This window comes from Pezoporus wallicus, unplaced genomic scaffold (genome assembly GCF_028554395.1).
Source record: "Pezoporus wallicus isolate ANWC-B61680 ecotype Strahan unplaced genomic scaffold, APGP_CSIRO_Pwel_v1 contig_5767, whole genome shotgun sequence".
NCBI lineage: Eukaryota > Metazoa > Chordata > Aves > Psittaciformes > Psittacidae > Pezoporus > Pezoporus wallicus.
In genome coordinates this window covers 3,909,329-3,933,360 of record NW_026640599.1, presented here as the reverse complement: position 1 = coordinate 3,933,360, position 24,032 = coordinate 3,909,329, and the positions used below count along the sequence as shown (strand labels likewise).

The following is a 24,032-nucleotide window of genomic DNA, read 5'->3' as shown; positions in this document are numbered from 1 at the left end:
TGCGTGATGCTTAGGGAGGGTATAAAACATTACAGGAAAATACCCCTGCCAGGAAGACCAAAAAGTTCAATTGGGAAAAAGGAAAAGAAAGCTTAAATTCATCTGATCCCAGAAATAATAGTATTTGTTGCAAAGACTATACAGTATGATGTCTGGTGCTCTGGAAGGTTACCTTGAATATCTAAACTGACTTGATTCTGGATGGTAGGACACTATAGCCGACTGCTTTGTAGCTTATTCTTTAGCTGAGTGGCTGGTGTTCCACAAAGCTAAAACATTAATGGTCTGCAGAGGCAGTTGTTAGATCAAAACTGAACTAGATAAAGTATTAAAAAGTAAGTTGCCTGCTGTTTGCATTACAAACTTCAATGTCAAAACATATATTATCATTCAGGGGTGAGTACATTTGCATCATACCTCTGGGGAAAAAGCAGAGAGCTTGTATCACTTACTTGTAAACTAAGCCTTACTTTGAACATCAATAACTTTCCCCAGCTTTTACTGTGTTTTCAAAAGCTGAGGAAAACAAGAGATTTGGGTATTTATGTATTCTGTTACACAGACTAATATATCCCATTAAACAACATGGAAGCATCAGCTTGGACCTTGCAGTTACAATAATAAATGCTGTCAACATGAACACATGGGAAAGTCTGGATCCAATTAAAATTCCACTCATTTTCTGAACCATGGAAAGCCAAACCCAGTACTCAGATTTTGGTGTACTTTTGCAGCTGTTCATTAGTTTTTCTTGTGTATAAAATAGGCATAGTTTTGTTTCCTTTCCTTCCCTAGTTAGAAAATGTCCTATTTCAACTATAGTTTGTTTCAATAAATACGTAAGTAAATGCATGTGCCAGTGGGAAGAGAAAATCTAGAGCAAGCTTGTCTATTACAAACCATCTCCTTAACATTCAGTGGGATGTAGAACAAAGCAGCATCCAGACCTTGAGGATGAAAACTGACATGGATGGAACTCTGCACTCCCATCCCCTCTCCCAACACAGATGTCCTCAGCTCTCACGTCTTAAGCATCAGTGGATGCTTGAAGTGTATTTTCCAAAAGTCTGAAAGTATTCGCTATGAATGAAGTTTGAGACACCTAAAGTTTAAACTCAGAAATGTATGGTTTTTAACAGCTGTGATACCTGGGCCTGAAATGTGGCCATGTTTCACCAATGATTATCTGATATTGTGCTAATTAGGACATCTCAGTAGGCCTCACAGTATATGAGAGCAGAAGTGCCATATTCAGTCTGTGTCAGCAATTTATGATTTAGACAGCTATTTGGGAAGTCCAAATTTCTTTTCCCTCAGATGCTTCGGGGCAGTAAGTGCAGAAGCAGCCTTCTGGATAGATATAATTAATCTCTGAGAAGATATATGTGGTCGTGATACCTCATAATATTAGCAAAGATACAAAATTTTCATAGGAAGTAGTTTTAAAACATCTTGACTATTTTCAAAATGAAAGAAAGTAGAAGGTGGAGCTCCCAGCCTGAAGAAATTGTTTTTCTCTTGGTGCTGGGAAATCTCTTCAGAAAGACAGGCTTTTCTCCTTTTTTTTTTTTTTTTAATATTCTTTTCATGAGACATATCAGACGTGGAAGAAGGATTTCTTCTGCCTTTGAGAAGTGTGATGCCTTTGAATTGTACAGAATTTGTCTGAGGACTGTAGCTGCAAAAAAGTAGTCATACCTCATAATGGTGTTAGCTTGCTTTTTGTTAACACCCTAAAATAGGAAGACAGAACAAGATGTGTGTGGAGAAATGCCATGAAGCCTTAGTGAACTTAGCTGCTTACTGCTTATGCTTAAGTATGTCCTAAATCATGAGAGAAATGTGAGTTTGGTGGTTATTGACATTATCTTATTTTTCATACAAAAAAGTAAATGTTGCAAAAGGTAATTTTAGTTTTTTTCTGGCCCTAAAATCTAGGGATAATGCAGGAAAGTGGTACTAGAAAGCCTTTTCTTGCAGTTTTCCTTGTTTGTCTGGTTTCTGCATTTGATATTAATCTTAGCGTTCTCAAAAAAATTATATTCACTTGGGCATATTTTTTCATATACTTTCTGGAAAAAAAGAATTGGATTTTATTACAGTCAGTAGAAACCTTAAGTTATGTATCATGGAACAAGCAGCAAGTAGACATTAATTATATCTTTGACCTGACTAAAAACTAGTCATATCCAAACCTGAAAGTGAAAATGAACAGATCTACACCTGAAAAGATTTTCTCTGTTGGGATGTGCTAATTGGGACGATAAGTGACTGTATCTTTGTGTCATGATCTCTTTCAGTTACGTGAAGAGTTTGACCGGGGCATAGACGTTGTATTAGACGAAGAGCACAGCATTCATGATGTTGCTGCTTTGTTAAAAGAATTTCTGCGTGACATGCCTGACCCGCTTCTCACCAGAGAACTTTACACACCTTTCATCAACACTCTCTGTGAGCTCTACAGCATCTTGATTTACTGATTCTTCAAAAGCTCACTTGTTTGAATTCTTTGATCTCTACTAACCATATATCTATTCTTCTGTACATTTAATTCTCTAGCTTTTATTTGCTCCAAGTATTTGTGTAGTATAAATTTGCTGAAATCTTTCCTTGGTTTTCTTACAGGTTAAGTATAGCCCAGAAAACTAAAGCAACAAAGATTTAACTTATTATACCTATTTTTGCATTTGTATATAGGATATAATTTGTACTGTCTTTTAAATCCTGACCTTTTCATTGGTTCAGCAGTAGCAGGTGACAGACTCACATTTGAATCCTGGTATCTTAGCACCATTAATGCTTTTAAGTTTCAAAGCCGTTCACTGACCAAAATTCCAGTCTGTCCTCAAAAACTGGTTTCAAAAGCTGAAGTTTCATCATAGTTAATGGTCCTCAGAGCCACCCTATGAAATACTCCCAAATGTGTTGCCTGAGACCTGAGTGTAGGCTATCACAGGTCTGGGAAAAAGTAAAGTTGTACTCTTCAAGCTTAAGCTGCTGCCTGGTATGTGTTCTTCGGATTCTTTCTAGCCCTCATGTCTGAGATCCTGCCTTTGTCCCACCTTTGTCATTGGCTGCCGTTGCATTTTAGATGGCTAAGGTGATGGTGGCTGCAGAACATCCTTCATATCTCTAGTTGCTTTTCCAGTCTCCCTATTACTTCTGCAAGATATGAAATTGTAAGAAAACCCATTTAAAATGGCTAAGGTATAAACCTGACTGCAATGCTTCCCAGCAGTGTCCCATATATACCTGTAGCTCTACCTAAATGAATTTAGTAATTAAGCAGAATTATTGTGTGCAGTGACAATGATGGAGCATGCAACACCAATTTTTCTCTCTGAGAAAAGTTCCTATGAATCTGTGAGCAAAAAGTTGACCAACCGAGGCAAAAATCCCATTACAGTACTTGTTCACTTTTTATATGTCCTTAGAGTTTTATCTTTTTCTTTTGAATTTATAAGTAAAGATCCTTAAACAAAGCTATTCTTACACCTTTCTTTGGGCTGGTAACAGTATATTTGTTCTGCTTTTAGGCTAGTTGGAGTGATTTTCTTAAAATTCAATTTTTTCCCCTCTTAGTATTAGAGCCAGATGAACAGCTAAGCACCTTACAGCTTCTCATTTATCTTCTACCTCCCTGTAACTGCGATACCCTGCACCGGCTGCTGCAGTTCCTTTCCACAGTGGCTGGTCATGCAGAAGACACCACAGACAAAGATGGCCAAGAGGTAAGTCGTGGTCACTTGTGTCCTTTGGCTTTGTTTAATTCATGATCTGAAACAAGATATTTAAAGCTGTGAAACAAACACAGTGGTGGCGTACCCTTGAAAAATGGAACAGATTTCATATTATTGATGGCAGATTTACCATTTAGTTGCTTACTGTGTTCTTAGGTATGTGAAAGTGTAATTTTCATATGACTTAATCAGTGAAGCATCTACTGCTTCCTTTGGGAGATTCACACCATCATAGACCTTGTTAATGTTAATGTTATTCGTCCTTCCCCACTACTCCCTCTTCTTTTATCCTATTATATTCTATAGACAAAAAACCACCAGTAAGTTGCAGGCAGTCAAGAATATGCATTTTCATTCTCTTTTCGTTCTCTCGTGTTGTTTTCTTGTGTAACTTTTAGACTTAGCAGTTCACTTCTTGGCTCCTTTTAGCTTTGCTGTGTGAGCTGGATAGTGAAAAATGGAAAGGGACAGGAACTCCATCTGTGTCCTTGCAACTGGCAGACCTAAACACTAGCTGGAGTCAGGGTCCATCTTTGCTGTGTTCCTTCTGTTGCTTTTGGACCAAATTCAGTGAGAGGCTGGAGTGACCCCCCTGCAGAGACAAGAACACCCATAGCTGAGCAGCTGAGCTGTACTTCTGAACATTCACGTGTGTGCATCTGCACCATTCACACTAGAGAAGATGAGAAAATCCAGGCTTCCCGTTTTCTACTAGAAAAATGCTTTGCCAAAGGTGGTGAATCTCTTAGCTCCAAGTGAGATGGATACAGTCTGTCGCTGCTTGGCAAAATTGTACCAGTTTATCTGTGGGAAAGACTTCTCTGTCACCTAAACGGCAGTAAAGACTACTTCTGAGATTACTGCTGAGGCTCTTCTGAAACTCCTAGAGAATTTTGTCTTCCAGATGGAAAACCCTGATGAATTCTGTCGCATTTGGACACCTTTTGCTGTTGGCTGGTTTTAAAAATTGACACTTTGAGACTGAGTTTTGCAGCATTTGTGCCTCAAGTCCTAGCTTCCAATGTGCCTATTTCACTTTTAAATCCATTTTAAATGCTTTTATTTCTGCCTCAGTAAGGAGTTGATTAAACACCTACACTGCTGTAATAAAAGTTTTTTTTTAAAAAGCAGCTCATAACAATTTTACTGTGCTTAAAAACATGTATAAGACAGCTACGGTCGTGGTCCCTGTGGTCCTGCGAAGAGTTCTGTGTTGGTTCAGGAATATACCCAAAATGATCTTATTGCAGGGCTAGAGAATGCTGCTTGAAAGAGCTGGTTTGGCCTGACAGTTGTATTAAAGGCATTTTCATTCCCCTTAACAGTGCATCAGCTCTGCTACAGGTATTTTGGCAAGCCAAGTTTCTGTAAGCTGTCTTGGCAATATTCTAAGCGTCAGGAATATTATGTGCAATTGGATATCTTTTATAGATAATACAGTATTCTGCTTGCAATTATTTAAGCTATTCATGAATAATTAAGTGAATAAAGGCATACAGAGCAGGAGAAAGTGCTTTATCAGACTGTTTGCAATCACTGGAAGGAAAACAGCCAGGGCTTTGGCACATAGGCCCTCTTCACAATTTCTTTCAAAAGCCCTTCTGTCACAAAGATGAAGATGGATGACTAACTTTATTAATACGTTGACAGCATTTTTTTCAGGGATGCCCCGAGGCTGCCCTTAAGAAAAGACTCACTGTTTGTACAAAGAGCCTGCACATGCAGATCCAGGCACAGCCGGAGGCTGCCCCTGGCACACTTGAGGCACTGCGTGCCTGTGCCTCATTGGTGGCTCATTACTCTTGCAGTGTTTAAAAAGCAGCTCACCCAAAAAACAGCCAGGTGCACACTGGTGCACAAATAAGGGAGCGTGCTGTACTCACAGTCATGCTAAGATGAATCTCTAAACAAAGAACCTACATGGTTTTTATGAGTGCCCATGCACCTACATAGTGCATGTCTTTCCAAGATTACCCAGTAGTCCCACCAATAAAAGAAACTCTTTTTACTGTCATCTCTATGCAGTCTAGTTGAGCTCTTTAAAAAACAAACCAGGTGCTGTCAGTGCACAGTTGTAAGCTTGGCTAGAGTATTTGGTAAATCCCCAAATAAAAAATAAATAAATACTACTTTGAAAAGATTAGTTTTGTAGCACTTATTTCTTCAAATGCTGATTTTACTGCCTCTTTTTGGTGCCTCTTTCTGTCCTTTTTAAAAATTAATTAATTCAGAGGTAACTGAAACAAATGAAAAGCAACTCTCATATTTTTTGAAAAGCCTGCAAGAAATACTGCATCAACAGCTGAAATTCACTTACAGTCTTATGTAGTCAAACTGCTGGCATCTTCTTCTGCATTCCCAGAATAGCAACAAAGTGGAGACACAGACTGGAAGCACATGATCCCTGCTTTTTGCTCTGTTAAAAGAATAGAAGAGAAAAAAAGTAGTCTAATCACAGATATGAGAATGACAGTTTTCATTTAATAACCTGTATAACCTTTTTCAGATAATTTCTGACTAGTCTAGTATGTATTCCTAGCCGCCTACTTCATTGAAACTCAGGTCACTATTATGTCTTTGAGCAGAGTTATAAAAGTAGGAAAATAGTAAAAAAACAACCCAAAAGCAAAACAAAAGTCCACCCAACAAGTAAACATTCGGTATGTCCTAGGAAAGAGGCAAAAATGCAGGAAAATACTAATGAAAATAACAAGCATGCTGCTTATTATCTAAACTGTTTAAACATAGAAAAGCTTGCTTTTCCTCACTATATCTTTTTCAGATCTTATGTGCTACTGGAGAAAGCTTAATAGTTTTCAGTATGTGTTCCTAAAAGACAGTAATATGCTGAGGTGGAGAAGTAGGGAGGTTTCCTTGAGTTCAGAAGTATATCACTGCCAAATTTCTGGAGAATTAAGGCCAGGCAGCACTTCCACCTTCTACTCTTCCAATCCACTTGAAAATGTGTCCAGAAAATCCACAGTGCTTGTTGCAGAGATGTCCAAACAGGGTGTTTCAACATTTCTAAGAATTGTTCATTTTTTATTTGACTAGCACTCTGGTTTTGATGAATGAAGCATCTGTCAAATCAGGGGGGAGAGAATGAGAGAGTGTGTGTGTGTGTAGATATGTGTATATACATATCTGTATACATTAGACCCTAGAAGACCCCACCTCATTTGTATTCTGTTTTCTAGATTACTGGGAACAAAATGACATCACTTAACCTGGCTACCATCTTTGGCCCTAACTTGTTGCACAAGCAGAAATCTACAGACAAAGAATTCTCAGTTCAGAGCTCTGCTCGAGCTGAAGAGAGTACTGCTATCATAGCTGTTGTACAAAAGATGATTGAAAACTATGAAGCCCTTTTCATGGTAGGTGGATGTTTCTTCACATTACTCCTATCCATTTTTAAGTTAAATGGGGAAATACCTGCTTGGTATTAAAGTAGACTAGGAGGAAGTAAACTGAGGAAACTGCATTAAATCAGGGTCATAGAACCATAGAATGTTTGTGTTGGAAGAGACCTTAAAGATCATCCAGTTCCAACCCCCTTTCCATGGGCAGGGACACCTTCTGTTAGACCAGGTGTTCAAAGGCCCATCCAGCCTGGCCTTGAACACTGCCAGGGATGGGGCAGCCACAACTTCTCTGGGCAACCTGTGCCAGTGCCTCACCACCCTCACAATGAAAATTTTTTTTCCTAAAATAATTGGGAATAATTGGTAGAAATATTATTTGATCAATTATTATTAGTAGAAAAAGTAATCTGTTGTCAAGGGGAATGCTTTGAAGTAAACTGTAGTGTTAAAAATGTGTTGCCTGGAACAGTTTCTATGTAGATAAGAGTATCTTCCTTAGAAGATTTCTGTCTGTGGAAATGATGGGGTTGGCTCTTCACTTGTACACTGAACAATGTACTATCATTGCTCATTAGTTTTGAAGACAAGACTGGAAGTAAGCTTTTCACCTCTTGGTTTTGGAAGTCAGAGAGAAAGTGTTTCTGCAGGGAGTAAGAGATCCTTGGTTAAGGAACAGCCTCCCATACTGAAGGCTTTCCTGTTGATTGGATGGGGAGTAAGGACAAAGCTTTCTCGTTTGTCAGTTGGGTAAGAGGAGCAAAACATGAATCTGAGTTATTCCTCAGTTCCTTTCTGTTCTCTTGCTGAGATGAGGAAGTTCATAAAAAGGATGATGACTTTTGATTTGCACATGTTGTTTACTTAAGGTGTGGCTTAGTTAAATTGCATTCCTTGTGCCTAGAAGTTAACTGAACAGTTCATTCTGTGGCTTTATTTTTTCCTCTTTTTGTCTACAGAATTATAGGTCAGCTCAGTATGACTTGTTCCTGAGAGAGCCCTCCGCCCTCAGGTAGCAGAGGCCAGTTAGACCTAGCGATGGGCACTCTCCTGTCTTCATTTTAGGAGGCACACATGTCTTAACCAGCAGTCTAGAAAAGGTGAAAATAGCTTTGTTTGTTGTGTCTTGAAAGTAAGCAGCACTGTATGATACACTGAGGAGATCAGTTCCCAGAGCAAGAGGAAGAATACTGTGAAATTTCTTTAGTGCTCCAGCAAAGCTGAGTGCTGAATACCTTGATGGGAGAAGGTGGTCAAGCCTGGACTGTGGGCATGTGGGACTGATGGCCCCATAGTACTGTAAGGGGAAGGTGTCTACCAGGTTCTAACAGGGAGAGTGAGAAAGCAGTCGCAAGCTCTACCTATCAGTCTTAGTCCCAGATGAACTTCTTTGTGGTTTTCTCGTCTGTTCCATCACACTGTGTTGCCTTTCATTATATCCTTTGCTTTATTTTAATTCTTGTTCCAGTGAGACACTCAGCAGTATTTATTTATTATTATTATTTATCTTTTTTAATGCTTTTCACAGTTTGGAATAACGTCAGGTGCTAATTTTCCTTCCACAGCAGGAAAAGAAAGGGACAGAACTACTCTTGTGTGAAGGTCTGCTGGCCCACAGTATGGATGACACCAGCAAGTTAAAAATAATGCTTGGAGTTTTCTTATTGTTGTTTCTCTTTAAGAACATTTTACAGCACAACCACATCTCAGCACATAATACTTAAGCACGCATTCTGACTTTCAGTGTGGAAAAGGTGGGGCTTAGGGTTAGTCTAACCTACATATAGTCTCTTTTAACCGTGAGGGATTTTTTTTCCTTTATTTCTTTATCTCTTCAGTGCTTGTATTTTCATTGGAAAGTTAAACAAAATGGGGGGGGGGGGGGGGGGGAGGGGCAAGGAGGTTTTTTTTTGTTTTCCAGAGTAGCTTTTTAGATTGTGGAGAAGATTAGAATCAGATTCCAAAATGAGAGGCTAGCTGCATGTAAGAGAAGGACAAATTTATCACAGACACTCCTGAAAGCTAAAATACATTCATGTGAAATGTATAGAAATGTCTACCAGTTGAGGGTCTCTGGGTGCTTTCCCTCATCCCATTGCCATACAAACAACATGGCAAGTTCTGCCTGTTTTCTGAAGTAGTGTGTAGATTCACATATGATATTTGATCTGTAGCATTGTGTCAAATTGCTCATAGTTCATGTTTTATAAAGGTTCTACCAGGGTCTACTTTCATCTTTTTCATGTTTTCATTGGCAGCGCAGAGAGACTCTTTGTATTCTGAAGATAAATAGCCCAGTGCATCCTTTGGTAATAGGTGCATCAAAAGGAAAAGACTTGTACATGTAATTGTAGTAAAACTCTGATCATTTGGAATGAGGCAGCAGCAGTTCATTTTCCAGACCCATGGGAGTGGGGCCAAACCAGAACTGCTGTTTGTACTTGATATTTGTGCTACTTACAAAAGGAAAACATCTGGACTCAAGCATTCAGCTGTAGCTATAACATACAGTGTATTGCTGCTAAGGTGGTTTTTTGTTTGGGTTTTGTTGTGTGTTCCCCCACCCCACCCCCACCCCACCCCCGTTACTTTTGTGTGTGTGTAGGTTATAAAACTGATTGGCTTCAGCACTGAAACTAGAACATTTGTGAAGTAAAACCTAGGGTACCAGGATGTGTTGTAGCTCCCAGACCACAATATCACAATGATTCTGATGCATTGGTGGGTTAGGAAGGTTCTGTTTGTCAGGACAACCCGGGACTGGTTTTATTAAGCAATTATTATTGACATCAGTAATATGCAAACATGTGGATTTCATATAAAAGATGAATTCTGTGCTTGCTTCATTGAGGTTAAGGCCTTTCATATCCAAATCTTGTCTATTTCAGTGAGTCTTAGGGATACATGAAAACATTTTATGGGAATGTACAAAGGACTGTTCTTTGCCAGTTTCTGAACTGTGCCCAGTAGCTGAATGTGGGGAGGCACAACTCAACCCCACTTTGTCTCATTGCCTTTGACTTGGCATGGAAGATAGAGAAGAGCAGCTTGATCATGCATTTTCATCTACAAGCACCCAAATCCAGGCCCAAAGAAGCACTGAAATTTCTTATTTTTACTGTTAAAAGCTACCTTGGCCTCCCTGTTCCAGAGGCTGTCACATGCTGCCTCTCTGTGTCACATCAGTAGCAAGAGTCAGCACAAAGGAGGCACTTTCAGGTGTCTCTCCACCCTTCTGTATCTCAATAGATATAGAATCATAGAATCGTTAAGGTTGGAAAGGACCTTAAGATCATCTAGTTCCAACTTAGTTAACACCCAGCCTCAAAATCTCAGAATGTCTACTACTCTGCTGCAGTCTTGACAACCCCAGAGGCTTCTGATCTGTCCCAGTATGTGCTCATCAGCTGTTATTTCAGCAGTGCCTTAACTTCTGTTCTGTCTCTGAATTTCAAGTTCTCACCCATCTACCCAGCCACAACTGCCAGTTAAAAAATTAATTCAATAATAGTTATTAAAATTCTGTAACATCTTCCTGAGATACCAGTAGTTCTCTAAGTTTATAATTACATACATTTCTACATTTGCAAGTTAGCTAGCTAAACTGAATTGAATTGCTGCACAGGAGGAAATCCAAAACCCAGTAGATATCTATCAAGGAAACCATCAGTACAAACCAAGCTAAGTATCATAGATTAATATAGATTATTCTCTCAGGTAAAAGTCCAATATCTCAATAGAACTGCTAGGTTTGGGTTTTGCAGATGCTTTCAGTTGGAGCTGAACTTCCTGATGGAACTTTTTTGGATTCTTTTTATGTCATGAAAGACTGATATATATATATTTTAATAATGGAAAATACAGTTTTATTTTTCTGACAAAGTCTTCTCAGTAGATTCTTACAAGTTCATCAACTTAATATAAAGCTGAATAGATATACAGAGAGACATGGGTTCTGCTTTACCCTCAAAGTTTATGTGGAGTTTATGGTACTGTACAGACGGACTGTCCAAACAGAGAAGTTGCAGCACACCAGGTTTCCAAAGAGGTACTCCTATGAAGGGAAGATAATTTATTTAAACACAGGTGTATCAATGAGCATCAGTAAGATATTTTTCCAGCTTAGAGGCTAAATACAATTTTCAAAAAAGGAATATGTGGTCATACGAATTTTTTCATAGAGATTTTGTATCAATTTGAACTAAATGATGCATATTTTCAGTTATTTTCAAATTATTTCTGTTTTTAAAGAAATATGCCTTTTCTGTAACTTGACTCCCTAAATACCTCCCAAACAGAGGTATTCCCCTGAAGAATCTATTAGTAATTCTTTTCCTATTTCCCAGGAATTGTCAGGGAGAACAAATGGCCCATGCAGTGTAACCTGAAGGTCAAGAGATTCAGGCTCTGACAAATTGCATCCAGAAGCATACTGTACAGTTGATGACCCCTTGCTGAGATTGTCTTGCCTCCAGCTCCCATCTGTCATGAGTGAACCTGGGTTGTTAGTTCAAGTTTCTGAGATGGCTGTATCCTGCAGCAACATAAGTTATCAAGTGCTTTGAAGGTTCATCTCCATCTAAAGTGCACTAGTGAGAGCTTGCAAATCAGAAGGCCAAACTCCAAAGATGAGACAAATTCTGGCTGAGCCTGTGTCTACTATCCAAAGTCCAGAGTGGGCAGAGATCAAACAGGACCCACTTGTAAACCTGAGTTATAGACAAATTGCTCCGGTTCTGAATGAGCGTAAGCAGGAATTTAAATACTTTTAGAGCCGTGTGGGTACCTGAGCATTAATTGTTTATAAGGCATCATTTAGAAAAATATTAACCTTTGGCAGCTTTACTGAAATGAAGCAATTTAAGAACTTCATAGATATAATAATTACCATGAAACTTCCATATGAGAAGGATAAAAGTAAGTCAAATGCCACAGAATATATGAAGAAACATTCTTTTTCCTGTGAAATTACTTTTCACATTATTTCAAAATAAGGATAGTTACTTGGAATAGAAATCTGTAAATGTTCCCACATCTTTGAATGGGGATGTGAGGTGAGGACCTTAACTGAAAGCTTTTGCGATCATGATACATGAGTAATCCTACTGTTGCTATCAGACATGATACCCAACTGGATACCAGTAGGTTATTCAAGAATAATCAGCATTTGACATTGTACACAGTGATCTTTAGTTCTACTTCACCTGTTGTAACACGAAATTTCTCTTTTTAAGTGGAAGCTTCTGAATAGTTATTTTTTTTATACTATCCATACATGTACTTGTACTTGGTCTTTTAAATTAAACGTTGTATCAAAATTCATGTATGTGAAAGGTTATTAATCTCTAACTATTTTCCGTTGTCTTCATAGGTTTCACCTGACCTTCAGAATGAAGTGCTTATTAGCCTGTTAGAGACTGATCCAGATGTTGTGGACTATTTGTTGAGGAGGAAAGCTTCCCAGTCATCGTGAGTAATTTGTTTTTTCCCTGTTTCTGCTGGGAATTTCTGTCTCCCACTGGAAGTGTTCAAAAGGTTCTAGTTTTCCACAGCTCTTCTGCACTGTCTACAGTGGAGTAGAAATATCCTCCCCATTACAGAGACTTTGCCAAAGAAATTATGACTCTTGTACAGTGTTTTCTAAAGACAAATCATTTCCCGATTCAGAGGAAAGATTGCGTTCTGCTGCAGAGAACAGAATGACATGTACTAAAAATATTCAATGCACTATTATCTGACAGGAAGTATTCTAGTGATCTGCTGGTTCATGTCTTGGATTTGTTGTAGTCTTCAGTAACAGGAGGAGTGTATTACACTATCCTTGAAACACACCCTAGAGTGCCTTAACACAATCACAGCTAGCCCTTTGACCAGTTCTTGGTTCTTTTACTATTGTATGCACATAGGACATTGTAAACAAGTAAACTACCACGACACAGACTTATGGAGACTCTTTGGATATTATTTAATTGTATGCTTTGTGGAAGACCTGAAGAAAAAAAAAAAAAATCACACTGGTCACTGTTGCAGTTATGATACATAACATAGTCCAACTTTGTGTATGATGTATATATGCCTACACCTGTGTGCCTTAACACTGAGAATTTGTACATTAGGATTAACAGGATTCCTGGCTTTCTTATGGGACACACAGTCACGGCATTTATTCTAGTGAATCTCAATGTCAAGTCCCAAAATCACAAAATTTGAGAAGCTTGCTTTAGGTAATTTTTAAGAGGTTTCCTAGACTAAACTCTCTGGGACAGATCGGACTTTATCTTCCTGTGTGTGTGGAAATTGACTAGTGCATTCAGAGCATAATTAAAATTAATCTGTACAGTCAGCTATGATTTTATTTTATTTTTTTCTCTCCCTATGAACATTGTATAGTTGAAGGTAATGTAATAGTGTGCCTGGCTTTAAAGGAAGAGTTATAAAAGAAGTAGATAACACATGGAGGAAAAATCTTTCTTCAGTTTTAAAAATTCAAAACAAAAACATGCGCAGAATATATAATGTGTTGTAAAGGATTTTATTAGTTTGACTTAACCATATGAGCTCATAACAGGCAGTAGCAAATTATCACAGATCATCTGATTTGTGGTAATTGTCTCTGTGTGTTTTCTTGGTATACCACAGACATGAAATAACTTCAGTTAATTTGACTGACAAGTAACTATGTGTATATTTAGATCTCACAAATTCAGGATAAGTACAGGTACATTAGCTGCCTTTTACACTTGTTTCACATTTGCCATTAGCCAAGAGCACAATTAGGAGAAAAACTGCAAATCATATGGCACATGGTAGTCTGTAGAGACTTCTTTCTTTAAGCTTATTTTGGAATGACCATATTATTTCTTACTGAAGCTAATGAAAACTGTCATGTTGGATTGCAGTGTCTATATTAATGTAAAGACATAAAATTGTATCTCACATGTGGCTACACATATCAATTGAGCGTAAACTTGTCACAGATCATTGTGGATGTAACAGATTATTGTTAGATCCTGTTTCCTCTAAATTAATTGACCTTTCCTTGAGCTTCCTTACTTTTCAGCCAGCATGCACACCTACAGGAGAAAATGGATCTTTTGTTCAAAGCTGGTTCCAACTGACAAAAAAAGTTTTGTAAGAAAAGTTTACAAAATCAGATAGGAAACATATAGCTACACTAGTACCAATTTATTGTATTTTCAGTAATGGGCAGATGAAGCATCACTGAGATAGGAAAACCTTACTATGTCATTTTTCTTCTATTCTACTGTCATGTAAGTGATTTATTCTTAATGTTAATGAGATATTTTTTGCACTGTGATTGCAACTTCTTGGTTAAGATATTCCAGGCAATTAGAGGCAATGTTGCTTCGTGTTATTGCTAGGAGTGTGATGCTCTTAAGAGATGTATCTATTTCAGAGCATAATCTCAGTTTTGAGGCTACATATTTGTTTGTTATTTTTCCTGTAAGAAATGTGAGGCTGCAGACAACAAAGAGATGTTTGTCTTGATTTGATAAAAAATGAGCTTCCAAAATACATCCGTACTACTCTTGGAAATTTCCTGGTCACATGCTCAAGATCCAAATTCGGATCTGTGAGACAGAAAACTATATATTCTTGAGACAATCTTCATCACAAAAGCTAGTTGCATAGAGTAGAGTATGGAATCAACTTCAAGACTAATGTCATTTTAATTGCTCTGAAGGTCTTGCTTCTGAAATTGCCCTCACATTTCTGCTTTTGATGTCATTACAAATGCTTTCTTCGCTCTCATCTAACAGAGAAAACACAGTTTCTTTTCCTCCCCAGAGGAGCACAAGTCAGATGTTTCTCATCTTTCAGTTCTCTTAAGAGCTGAGCATTGTGAATGGTGTGTCAGGGAGTTTATAGAAGTTGTTCATGCTAAAGCACTAATTATCGTTGGCAGCAATTATGAAGTGTGCTTTTGTGGATGACTTCCCAACTTTTTTGTATGTTGGCTTGATAACAGTGGAAATTGGGGTTTCCAGCTGTAAGATGAAGCATCTTTAACACAAAAATAAAATTGTTTCTTATGATTATGTCATGGGTTAGTAGTCCTTTTAGAGTAAATGAGTTTCAAAGTTACAGAAGTTTTTCATGGTTTTGCATGTTGATGATGGGGTTTAATCCATCGTAACCTGTGGTGTGAAGGTGAAGCCATACACTAGGCCATCCAGTATGCAGTTTTCAAAGCTGCAGAGGCTTCCTAAATCATTGAGTCCTTTGCCGTATTACAGTAGCAACCATATCATAATCCTATAATAATCTGTTTTGTTGGTGGCACCTGTGTTACTCAAATATGTGTGGAAATTATTACTGCATGCTGCCAAGCCATTGCACTCTGTATGATTTGCCTCTTGTAAAACATAGTTATTTTCCTACTCAGAGGCTTTAACATATTACAGAAAAGGATTTCTGCCAAAAACCAGAAAGGGATTTCCTGTTTTGATGACCTTGATAAAGAAAAGTAGGAATATCGCCAGTAGAACTAATTATTATTATTAACATTTTTCCAGTTCAGCCATGCAAGTAGACTGGTGGATAACATCAGTTCAGAAGAATGCCAGTTAAAAAGGAAAGCCCAAGACTCCTTTGCAGCGTAGTTGATTTTTGTTTTGGAATCTGAAAATGTATTTTTGAACACATAGCATAGGTACATTCTGCAGCTTTCAAATCTTTTCTTTTGTACATAACCACTTTTTAAATCTTTTCCTTAACATAATTCATGACCACTAGAAAATACTTTACTTGCCTTGTCATTTCTCACATTGGATAGTACATGATCTCCTATTATTCTTTGCAGAGACCATAATCTGCCCTTATTCATGGGCTACATATAGGTGAGTGCGTATCTTGCACAATATTTACATTTGCCTCCCAACTTAATTTTTCCTCAATGTGTGGGTAGAGAATTTCACAGGTATCCTGGGAAAGATGAATTTTGAATTTTAGTAAATATCTGTCTGCTACTGAATTCAAGCCATAAAGCAAACAGGTACAGAAGTTTTGTTTTGAAGAATATGTGAGAATTCATTCTTTATTTGGAAAGAAGCAAGCCAAAGTCTTTTGCAGCTTCTGGTTTTTTTTTGATCATAGAGAGCATGGTAAAGCTGCAAATGTATGAAATCAATATTTGCAAATCTATGAGATCAGTTTCCAGAAGTATGCAATACATTTTGGTAGTCTCTTGTAGTAAGATTGACAGAATCCACAGGCATTTTCTTTTCTTTTTAAAATTATTTTTTCTAATAAATTTGAAATGTTATATATACAGTTGCATCAGCTTACTAGCAGAAACTGTAAACGAGTTTAGAAACTTGAATATTTGGATCTTTCCAAAGACTTGACAGTTTCCATTCAGGTAAATTTTTATCAGAAGCTCTGTCTTGAGAAGAGATAGACTATAACAGATCATTCAAGGTAAGACATGAAATCAGTGTTTCACACAGTTCAAGTTTATGTTCCCATATTCTTTCATTTCCATCTCCCTTTCCCCTATTCCTTGTGTTACCTTGCCATGACTAGTTGGTGGTACATCTCTTTCTTTGCCCTGTGGAACATAGTTAGGTTTTGATCCTACAAAGGCTTATTAGCGATAAGTCTTATTGGTGTCACCATTAGCGCCAAGCATGTCTGTATGCTAACAGGGTGTGATTTAGATGCAATTCAGTCTAGAAAGCTGGAAAGAAAGACAGACATTTGATGATAGGAAGCCTACCAACATTTCTCCCTTTCTCAAGTCTTTCAGGTTCTTCTAAAATTCCCATCTCATCTTAACTCACACTCACCACGCAGGCTTTTTTGGAATGTAGGAGGGCAAAAAGGAAGGACTAAGGGACAAAAAAAGGCAAAAAAAAGATTTGTGATAGTATTGTGCATGCTTAAAAGACAATAATAATGTGTGTGGCTGTTTAGGGTTTAGTTTACATTCGGCTCAACTTCAGATGAGAAGCTGGTATGGGAAATTACATAATTGAGTCATGACTTACCCTTTCTTTTTCTTAATGACTCCCCAGCATTACCATACCAACTACACTGGGTATCCTGGGATACAGCTACTTTGCCAAATGGCAGCTTTGGGTTTTGAATTGGCCCTCTTTAAGGTTCAGGATCAATTCAGTGATGGATTTCTTGCTGGGAGTTACAAAGGAGTAAACTTAGTTACGTTTATTCACAAGAGTTTATGGTTGCTTTTATACTGTGGGAATAAAAAAAAAACAACCAAAACACTGAATAACATAATAATCATGATGTTGAGTGTATATATTTTATGTTTTGGGACATGCAATATGTAAATCAGCCAGGAAAAAAAACAAACAAAGCTTGAAGGTGGTGCTAAGTTTTATCATTATTTCTGTATTATGTAATAATAGTGTGCTGCAGCTAGCCTGTTTTACCACTGCGTATTTGCTTTATTTTCTTTCTTCAATTTGATCTCATTTGTCTGGAAAGAGGGTTATTGTTCCATAACAAGTAATGTGATTTGGCTGCTCACTCAGTTCAAGCTGTCTTTGGATTTGACTCTGAGAAGGGCTGACCATAAGTACACATTTACAGGAATGAGCCTCTGTCGTATCACATTCAGTGATGCATATTCAGTGAGGTCACTCAGAGAAGTGTTTAACTCCAGAAGCCAAAGATAAGCATCTAAGAAACAAAGATCAAGATGCAGAGGAACAGAACATGAGTAACAGAAATATAAATCAGGGAGGTCTGATAGGAAAAAGTTGTTTGTTTACAAAGTATTTCTATGTGTTCTTTGGGAGGTTCAGTGACTCACGGACTTCCTCCTATCTGCATAGTAAACTGTAACAGCTCAGGAAATCTTCCTCAGTGTTCCCAACACATTTCAAAAGTGAGAGTTGTCTCAAGTGCAGCATTGCTTGTACTTTGGTGGTGGGAGTGTGTATTTGCCCTTTTTGCTTTGTCTAAGTGCAAGCCTTGCTACTGGTGATTTAAAGGTGAAAGGGTAAAAAGTTTTAGAAGTTATCAGCAGAGCCAGTTGTTTGTTGTCCTCATCAGAGGTATGATAGATAGATCTGCTTGTCCCCCATTTACCTTCTGATGTCTCCAGAAGAGCATCCTTTTCACTGCCTGAGAGGCGAGCCAATGTTTTGATATCCCTGTGTACTACTTCAGAGTGGAAGAAGTGATTTTAGCATACTGTTTAGCATCAGACTAATCTTCCCTATCGTGCCCTCAGATTTACTGTTGCAAGAACCTAAATTGTCAAGGTAACATAAGGAATTGATTCACTGATTTCCTGTGGTGAACTGTACAGTTGTGTGGTTTTTGGTTTTTTTTTGTTTTTTTTTCATGACAGCAACATCTTTTGATTTTTAGTGGCCCCTGCTGGCCACTTCATGGCAAAAGTTTTACTCATGACAAATTCATATCTGTAGTGCTTCTGAAGTGTTTTAATTTCAGCAGCTGTGATCATGCTCCTGCATTATTTTATTTGTCTGATATCAAACTGCATCTGCAGCTGTGAGCATAAGGCATTTTTCATTAACAGTAGTTTGTTTATCAAAATTTCTCAGGAGCCCTGAGATGCTGCGATCGGAAGGCTCCTACTCCACAGGAGGAAGACATTCTTCCACAGACTCCAACAAAGCTTCAAGCGGAGATGTCTCCCCATACGACAACAACTCCCCGGTACTGTCTGAGCGCCCACTGATGGCAATGCAAGAAGAAGTTGCCCGCAGCCCAGATAAGCTGTACAAGGTACCTGAACAGTACATGCTGGTTGGACATTTACAGCCTAAGACAAAGGAGAATTCTTCTGCATCACAGGCTGGAAAAGGTAGAGTATATCCTGCTCGTGTTCCTCCTCCTCAGTGATTGATGGGGGTTTCTGGATTGAAAAGTATCAATTTTGCATTATCAAATACCAGGATTTGAGGATCAATAGTGTAAATAAACTTATGAAAAATGGCTGACGAACATCCTTGTTTTGTGTTGAGCCTGAAGGGTCTGTGCTCAGTCCTCCTCATTAGCTCCCCAAGGGACGCTCTTGGTATGGCATTTCTCAAAACTTGGACCTATTATTTAGGAAAATAGAGCTATGTGTCTCTTGCTTTTCAGCCTGTCTGTGACGGCATGGCAAAGACTGATTTCTTAGTCCTGCTCCATAGGACTGTAATACCTGCGAGATTATGGTCCTGACTTCGGAAAAATGTGAGGCTTTAAGTTGCAAAGCTACAGATTTTCTACAGTCGAGAAGAATGACCTCAACACCCTCCCACTGGGGAACACAGCTGAGCTGTACAGCTTTACATCTGCTACCAATTACATACCTAGCAGTACTAGTGCAGGGATCTATAATTTCCGTAGCTACTAGGGAGTGCACACCTGAATGATTTCTTCTGTAAAGAACTGCGGTTTAAACTGATGGCTCACCAGCACTTCACTTTATTTTTAAAACAGTGAAAAAGCCCCACTCAACCTTATATTCTTGAAACGCATACTTAGTGAGCCAAACTTTAAGAACTTAATGCGTAGGGATGCATTTAACGGTTTGGTGATTTTTTTTAAAACCATTTCATTTCAGAGGTACTGGTTAGGCACTTAATTCCCTTTGGAATTACTAGGATTTAGACTATTAACTATATGCTTTAGAAATGCCAATGGGCATTTAACTTCTGTATTCAGTGTCTAGATCTCTGAAAAGGCTTCAAAATTTGGTCAGGCTTCTATTATGAACAGGAAATTGTAGTAAGTTTTATCATACTAAACCATCCTAAACCATCTTATGGACTTTAGTATGCATCACAGTGATACTGGACCATGACAAATTAGGAAATTCCTTTACTACCAAGTGGAATCAGAAAAAGACATGAAACAGTTATAATTCAGCCCAATGCTTGATGTGCGCATTTCATTAAATCCCTATTCTGTGACTTCACTGCAAGACCTGCAGCATCGCTTGGGTTGATAGAGCATGCCTTACAGTGACCCCTGAGTCTGCCTAAGGGAGCTTTGCCATTTGGTCAGCCTTCAGTTGCCCAAATCCTCCTGTTCTTGTGCAAATTCTCCCAACTGACTTCAGTAGTGCAGAGGACTCAGAGGAAATGCCACATTCCCTGCGAACTCAAGTGTTCTACCCATCCAGAGCTTATTGAATCCATCACAGGATCCGAGCCTGAAACAGCAAGTAACTGAACAAATAGGTTTGAGGTGTTTGTGTTAGGTGCTAGTAAGTCAGATGCTAGTGTATGTTAACAGCTCTGATACCTTAAGGTTTTACTATTCTGTTTGTATGTTTCTAATTAATGGCTTTAAGAGACTCATCCTTTTCTTCCTGCTGTTACTGCTATTTAGATGTTTCTGAAGATCATTTTGATATCTGGGGTACCTGGCATTCAACACTGAAAAGTGGCTGCAAAGATTCAGCAGTGACAGGTCAGTTATTTCTCAGGTTTTAAACCCAAATCTAGCAAAGACATAAACAATTCTTTGGTTTTGAGAAATCACAGTGAAATCAGTAGGAAAATTCACATTGTCCAGAGTTGGACTTTTAAAAGAAAGGAAAGTGACTAACCTTAACCATTCTGTGATTCTACGGTTATACAAGTGTGTCAACATTTCAAACTGTCTCAATTTAATTTAAAAAAAAATAGTTTTAAAATTACTTTAAAAATAGTTTTATATTTTTCTAGGAGTTATTGGAAGGGGATTTGAGGGTGGCTGCTGCAGTGGCACAAGCACAGGCTTTGAGGTTGGCAGTCCTGGGTGCTGACCCTGCCACTGGCCAACGTGGTCCTGGCAAGTCCCTGACTCATTCTGCCTTTGTTTTTCTCCCATCTTCATCTACCTCCCATAGAAACTGAGACTAAAACACCCCCCCCGCTTTTAAGCATTTGAAAGACACTAAGTGCTATAAGGCTTTATGTCAGAGCAAAGTATTGGTCACTAGGTAATAGATATGGTTTTGATATAGGTATAGGGCTGCTGCTCCATATCCCCAGGTTTGGCCAGTGGTGAAACTGACGCACCTTCTGTCACATAACGTAAAGATAAAAATCCCCATCCCTCTTTTACAGTGTGATGCAGGGGAAAAGCACTAACTTGTTAAATGCCACGTAAGTGATTACACAGTCTGATGTTGTCTTTCTGATTCTGGTCCCCAGGTTCTTACGGAAACATCTATGAAAGCAGCTTGTTGCGACCCGGACAGTGCTCTCTTTCTTATGGGAACCTAGCCATGTGTTCTCCTCGGGGTCAGGGCAGATCCTCTGAATTGGACACCAGCAGGCAGGTCATGCGAAGGAGCCAGACAACTGCTGCCATTCCTGAGTGTCAGCTTCATCCCACGGTGTCTCGTGTATGCAGTAACCCACAAATTGAAGTCGGCAGTAGGAGTTCAGACCTGTCGCACTCAAAGTCAGAGCAGCACTTGACTTTAAGCAGCGTGGAGGACCTCACTGAGCATGACTCGAATGTGGTTTGTTCACAAAGCACAGCCAAGCCCTCCTGCAGAAAAGAGCGGCCACCACCCCCTTACCCAGGTGCAGCAAAACCAAGCTCCATGTTCTCACAGCGATCAGGTGTTTCTTCAACGTTGCACAATTTGTGGAGACTTCAACGCCAAGAAAAAAGTTCAGGGACAAGAGCAGCTGGAGGACCAGCAGCCAAAACCCCTGACCAGGTCGCCCCCAGGCAGGAGCGGCCAGCCCCACACACCCAAGCGGGTCATATCTATTCCACAGCACCTCACAGTCAGAACAGTAAAAACGTTTCAGAGGCAGACTGGCATGACTGGCAAAGGGAAAGGTGGCAAATTTGGGAGCTATTATCAGCTGATAACCCTGATGCCCTCCCAGAAACCCTTGTATGATCAGACTCTGCAGAACTGTCTCAGTACCTGGACCCCCCCGTCTCATAGGAAAACAACAGTGACATTGGAAAATGGGGAGGCTTTCTTTGTTTTATACCAACTGAATTGCATATACTTTTTTTAAACTTTGTTCACTTTATTTTCTTAACAGCACTGTCAAGCAGTCCATTTACAAATGCAGTATGTTCCTGGTTTTCAGCAAGCTTTTGAGATAAAACCATGAAAAGATGAAAATTTTAGCCCAATAACTCTGTTTGCGTATGTTGTGTATAAGATAAAACTGTTGCTTTGATGTTGCTAAAATGTATTTATATATCTGCAGTTCTGATGATTGTATATTCTGTAATGGGTTTTGTATGATAATCATGTGTTATGTTTTCATATACAGATGTCAATCAATCATGACTGCTTTTTTTAAAAAGTCACTGCACTTACATTACCGTGATATGCATCGGAATTCTATAGAAAGTGCACAAGCTGGTTTCTGTGCTTATATAAAAAAAACCTGTTAAAGGGAGAAGTTGTCCTCCTTTTCACTGCCTATTGAAAAACACTAAAATAGAGTGGAACATGAAAAGCCATATATTTTATAAGGGTAGTAGTGAGCTTAGAGGGGAAAATACCAAATATTTTTTTCTTATAAATATATTTGCAAACAAAATTAAAATTTGATACAAGATTGTAAAAATGTGTTGGGTTTTTTATTTTCAGATTCTGATAGGAAGCAGCTCAGAGAATCAACTAAGAGCAAGGCCGTGCCTAAACCAACTAAGGATGTAGTGCAAAGGTCTGCCTGCCCTTCCATTCTAGAGGAAAACCAATGTTATATATACAGGATATAATATATATATTTATAAATGTATGATTTTATGTATTATTCTAAAATAATAAACTGGAATCCAAATTTTAGAAAACCAAACCAAATAAATTGAGGTGTGGAACAACTGAGGAAGAATATGGCTTTTCGTTTGCAATAACAAAGCTTCAGCATTGAGAAAGTTAGAGAAAAAAAGAAAGACCTATAAAAGGGAGTCACACACAGTTTCAGAAAATAACATGACGTTTGGAGAAGTTCACAGCTGCATTTCAATAAATATTGTGCCAAATTCTGGGTCAACAGTACTTCCTCAATAATTGTATGTTGCATTGTTAAGTGTTGCTATTTTATACACGCTCTGGTGGTTTTATATTGCAAAATTGTTTGTGGCCAGCAGGTGGCAATGTACTTCAGTATTTCCAGAGAAAAATCTTTTTATCACTTGATAAGGGAAAGTGTATCATAGCAAAATAATTTTATAAAACGTATTAGTCTTAATTTTAATGAAGTTGAAGACTTATTCAGCAATGTTGTCTTTAAGTTCTATCTTGTGCCAAACTGATGGAATAAAATGTTAAGCAAAATAATGAGCATAATTTTTGCTCCTTTTTTTTTTTTTGAAGTAAGGTTTATGTAAAAATTGATGCGGTTTTATTACATTCTTGAGTATCTCCGTCAAAACCAGGAGCTTAAGGACCACTTTTAAATACAAATTAAATATATAAGATCTGAGGTTTTACTTAAGTCTTGGGCTTAAAATCCATCATATAACGAATCTGCCCATCATATCTCCATTTCCCAAATAAAGTTGTAAGAGAAAAACACCAACCCAAGTAGAAAGGGGCAGGGTTTGGCCTTTGACTGTTGTAGTACTGTCAGGCTGGGTAGCTATTCTTATGAATACTGCAACTAGAATAAATCTCAGTTCTCTTCTGGTGCTTGCAAGGCTTTTCCACATACTATCTCGATATGAAAAGTGGTAGGAAAAGGTTCTTTTGTGCAGCTTGTTGCAGCAGCTCTGTGTCAATTAATTAATTAACAAACAAAAAAAAAACAACACCACCAAAACCCAACCCTAACCCAAATTAAGAAAATAGTGGAATATAAGGACAAAACTAAGCTCTCAAAAAAAAAATCTTCACTATTTGATCTTGTCTCAATATTATCCCAGGCTTGATACAGAATTGCTACAGGGAATTAAATCCCCCTAATCGTCCTCAAAACCATACATAGTGTAAATCCCACTGCAGAAGATA

At 38.3% G+C, this 24,032-nt stretch overlaps 1 protein-coding gene across 3 annotated transcripts in view; it reads left to right on the top strand.

Annotated features, from left to right (window-relative positions):
* The window catches only part of ARHGAP6 (Rho GTPase activating protein 6), a 327,191-nt gene extending 303,730 nt beyond the window's left edge, over nucleotides 1–23,461 (top strand). For all 3 annotated transcript variants that reach the window (XM_057419576.1, XM_057419577.1, XM_057419578.1), the window contains exons 7-13: nucleotides 2,301–2,451; nucleotides 3,583–3,731; nucleotides 6,938–7,117; nucleotides 12,474–12,571; nucleotides 18,664–18,926; nucleotides 20,444–20,524; nucleotides 21,253–23,461. In XM_057419576.1, coding sequence (XP_057275559.1) covers nucleotides 2,301–2,451; nucleotides 3,583–3,731; nucleotides 6,938–7,117; nucleotides 12,474–12,571; nucleotides 18,664–18,926; nucleotides 20,444–20,524; nucleotides 21,253–21,959 — 1,629 coding nt within the window. In that variant the 3' untranslated portion in view covers nucleotides 21,960–23,461. The remainder of the gene's footprint in view (nucleotides 1–2,300; nucleotides 2,452–3,582; nucleotides 3,732–6,937; nucleotides 7,118–12,473; nucleotides 12,572–18,663; nucleotides 18,927–20,443; nucleotides 20,525–21,252) is intronic.
* The last annotated feature ends 571 nt before the right edge of the window (nucleotides 23,462–24,032 follow it).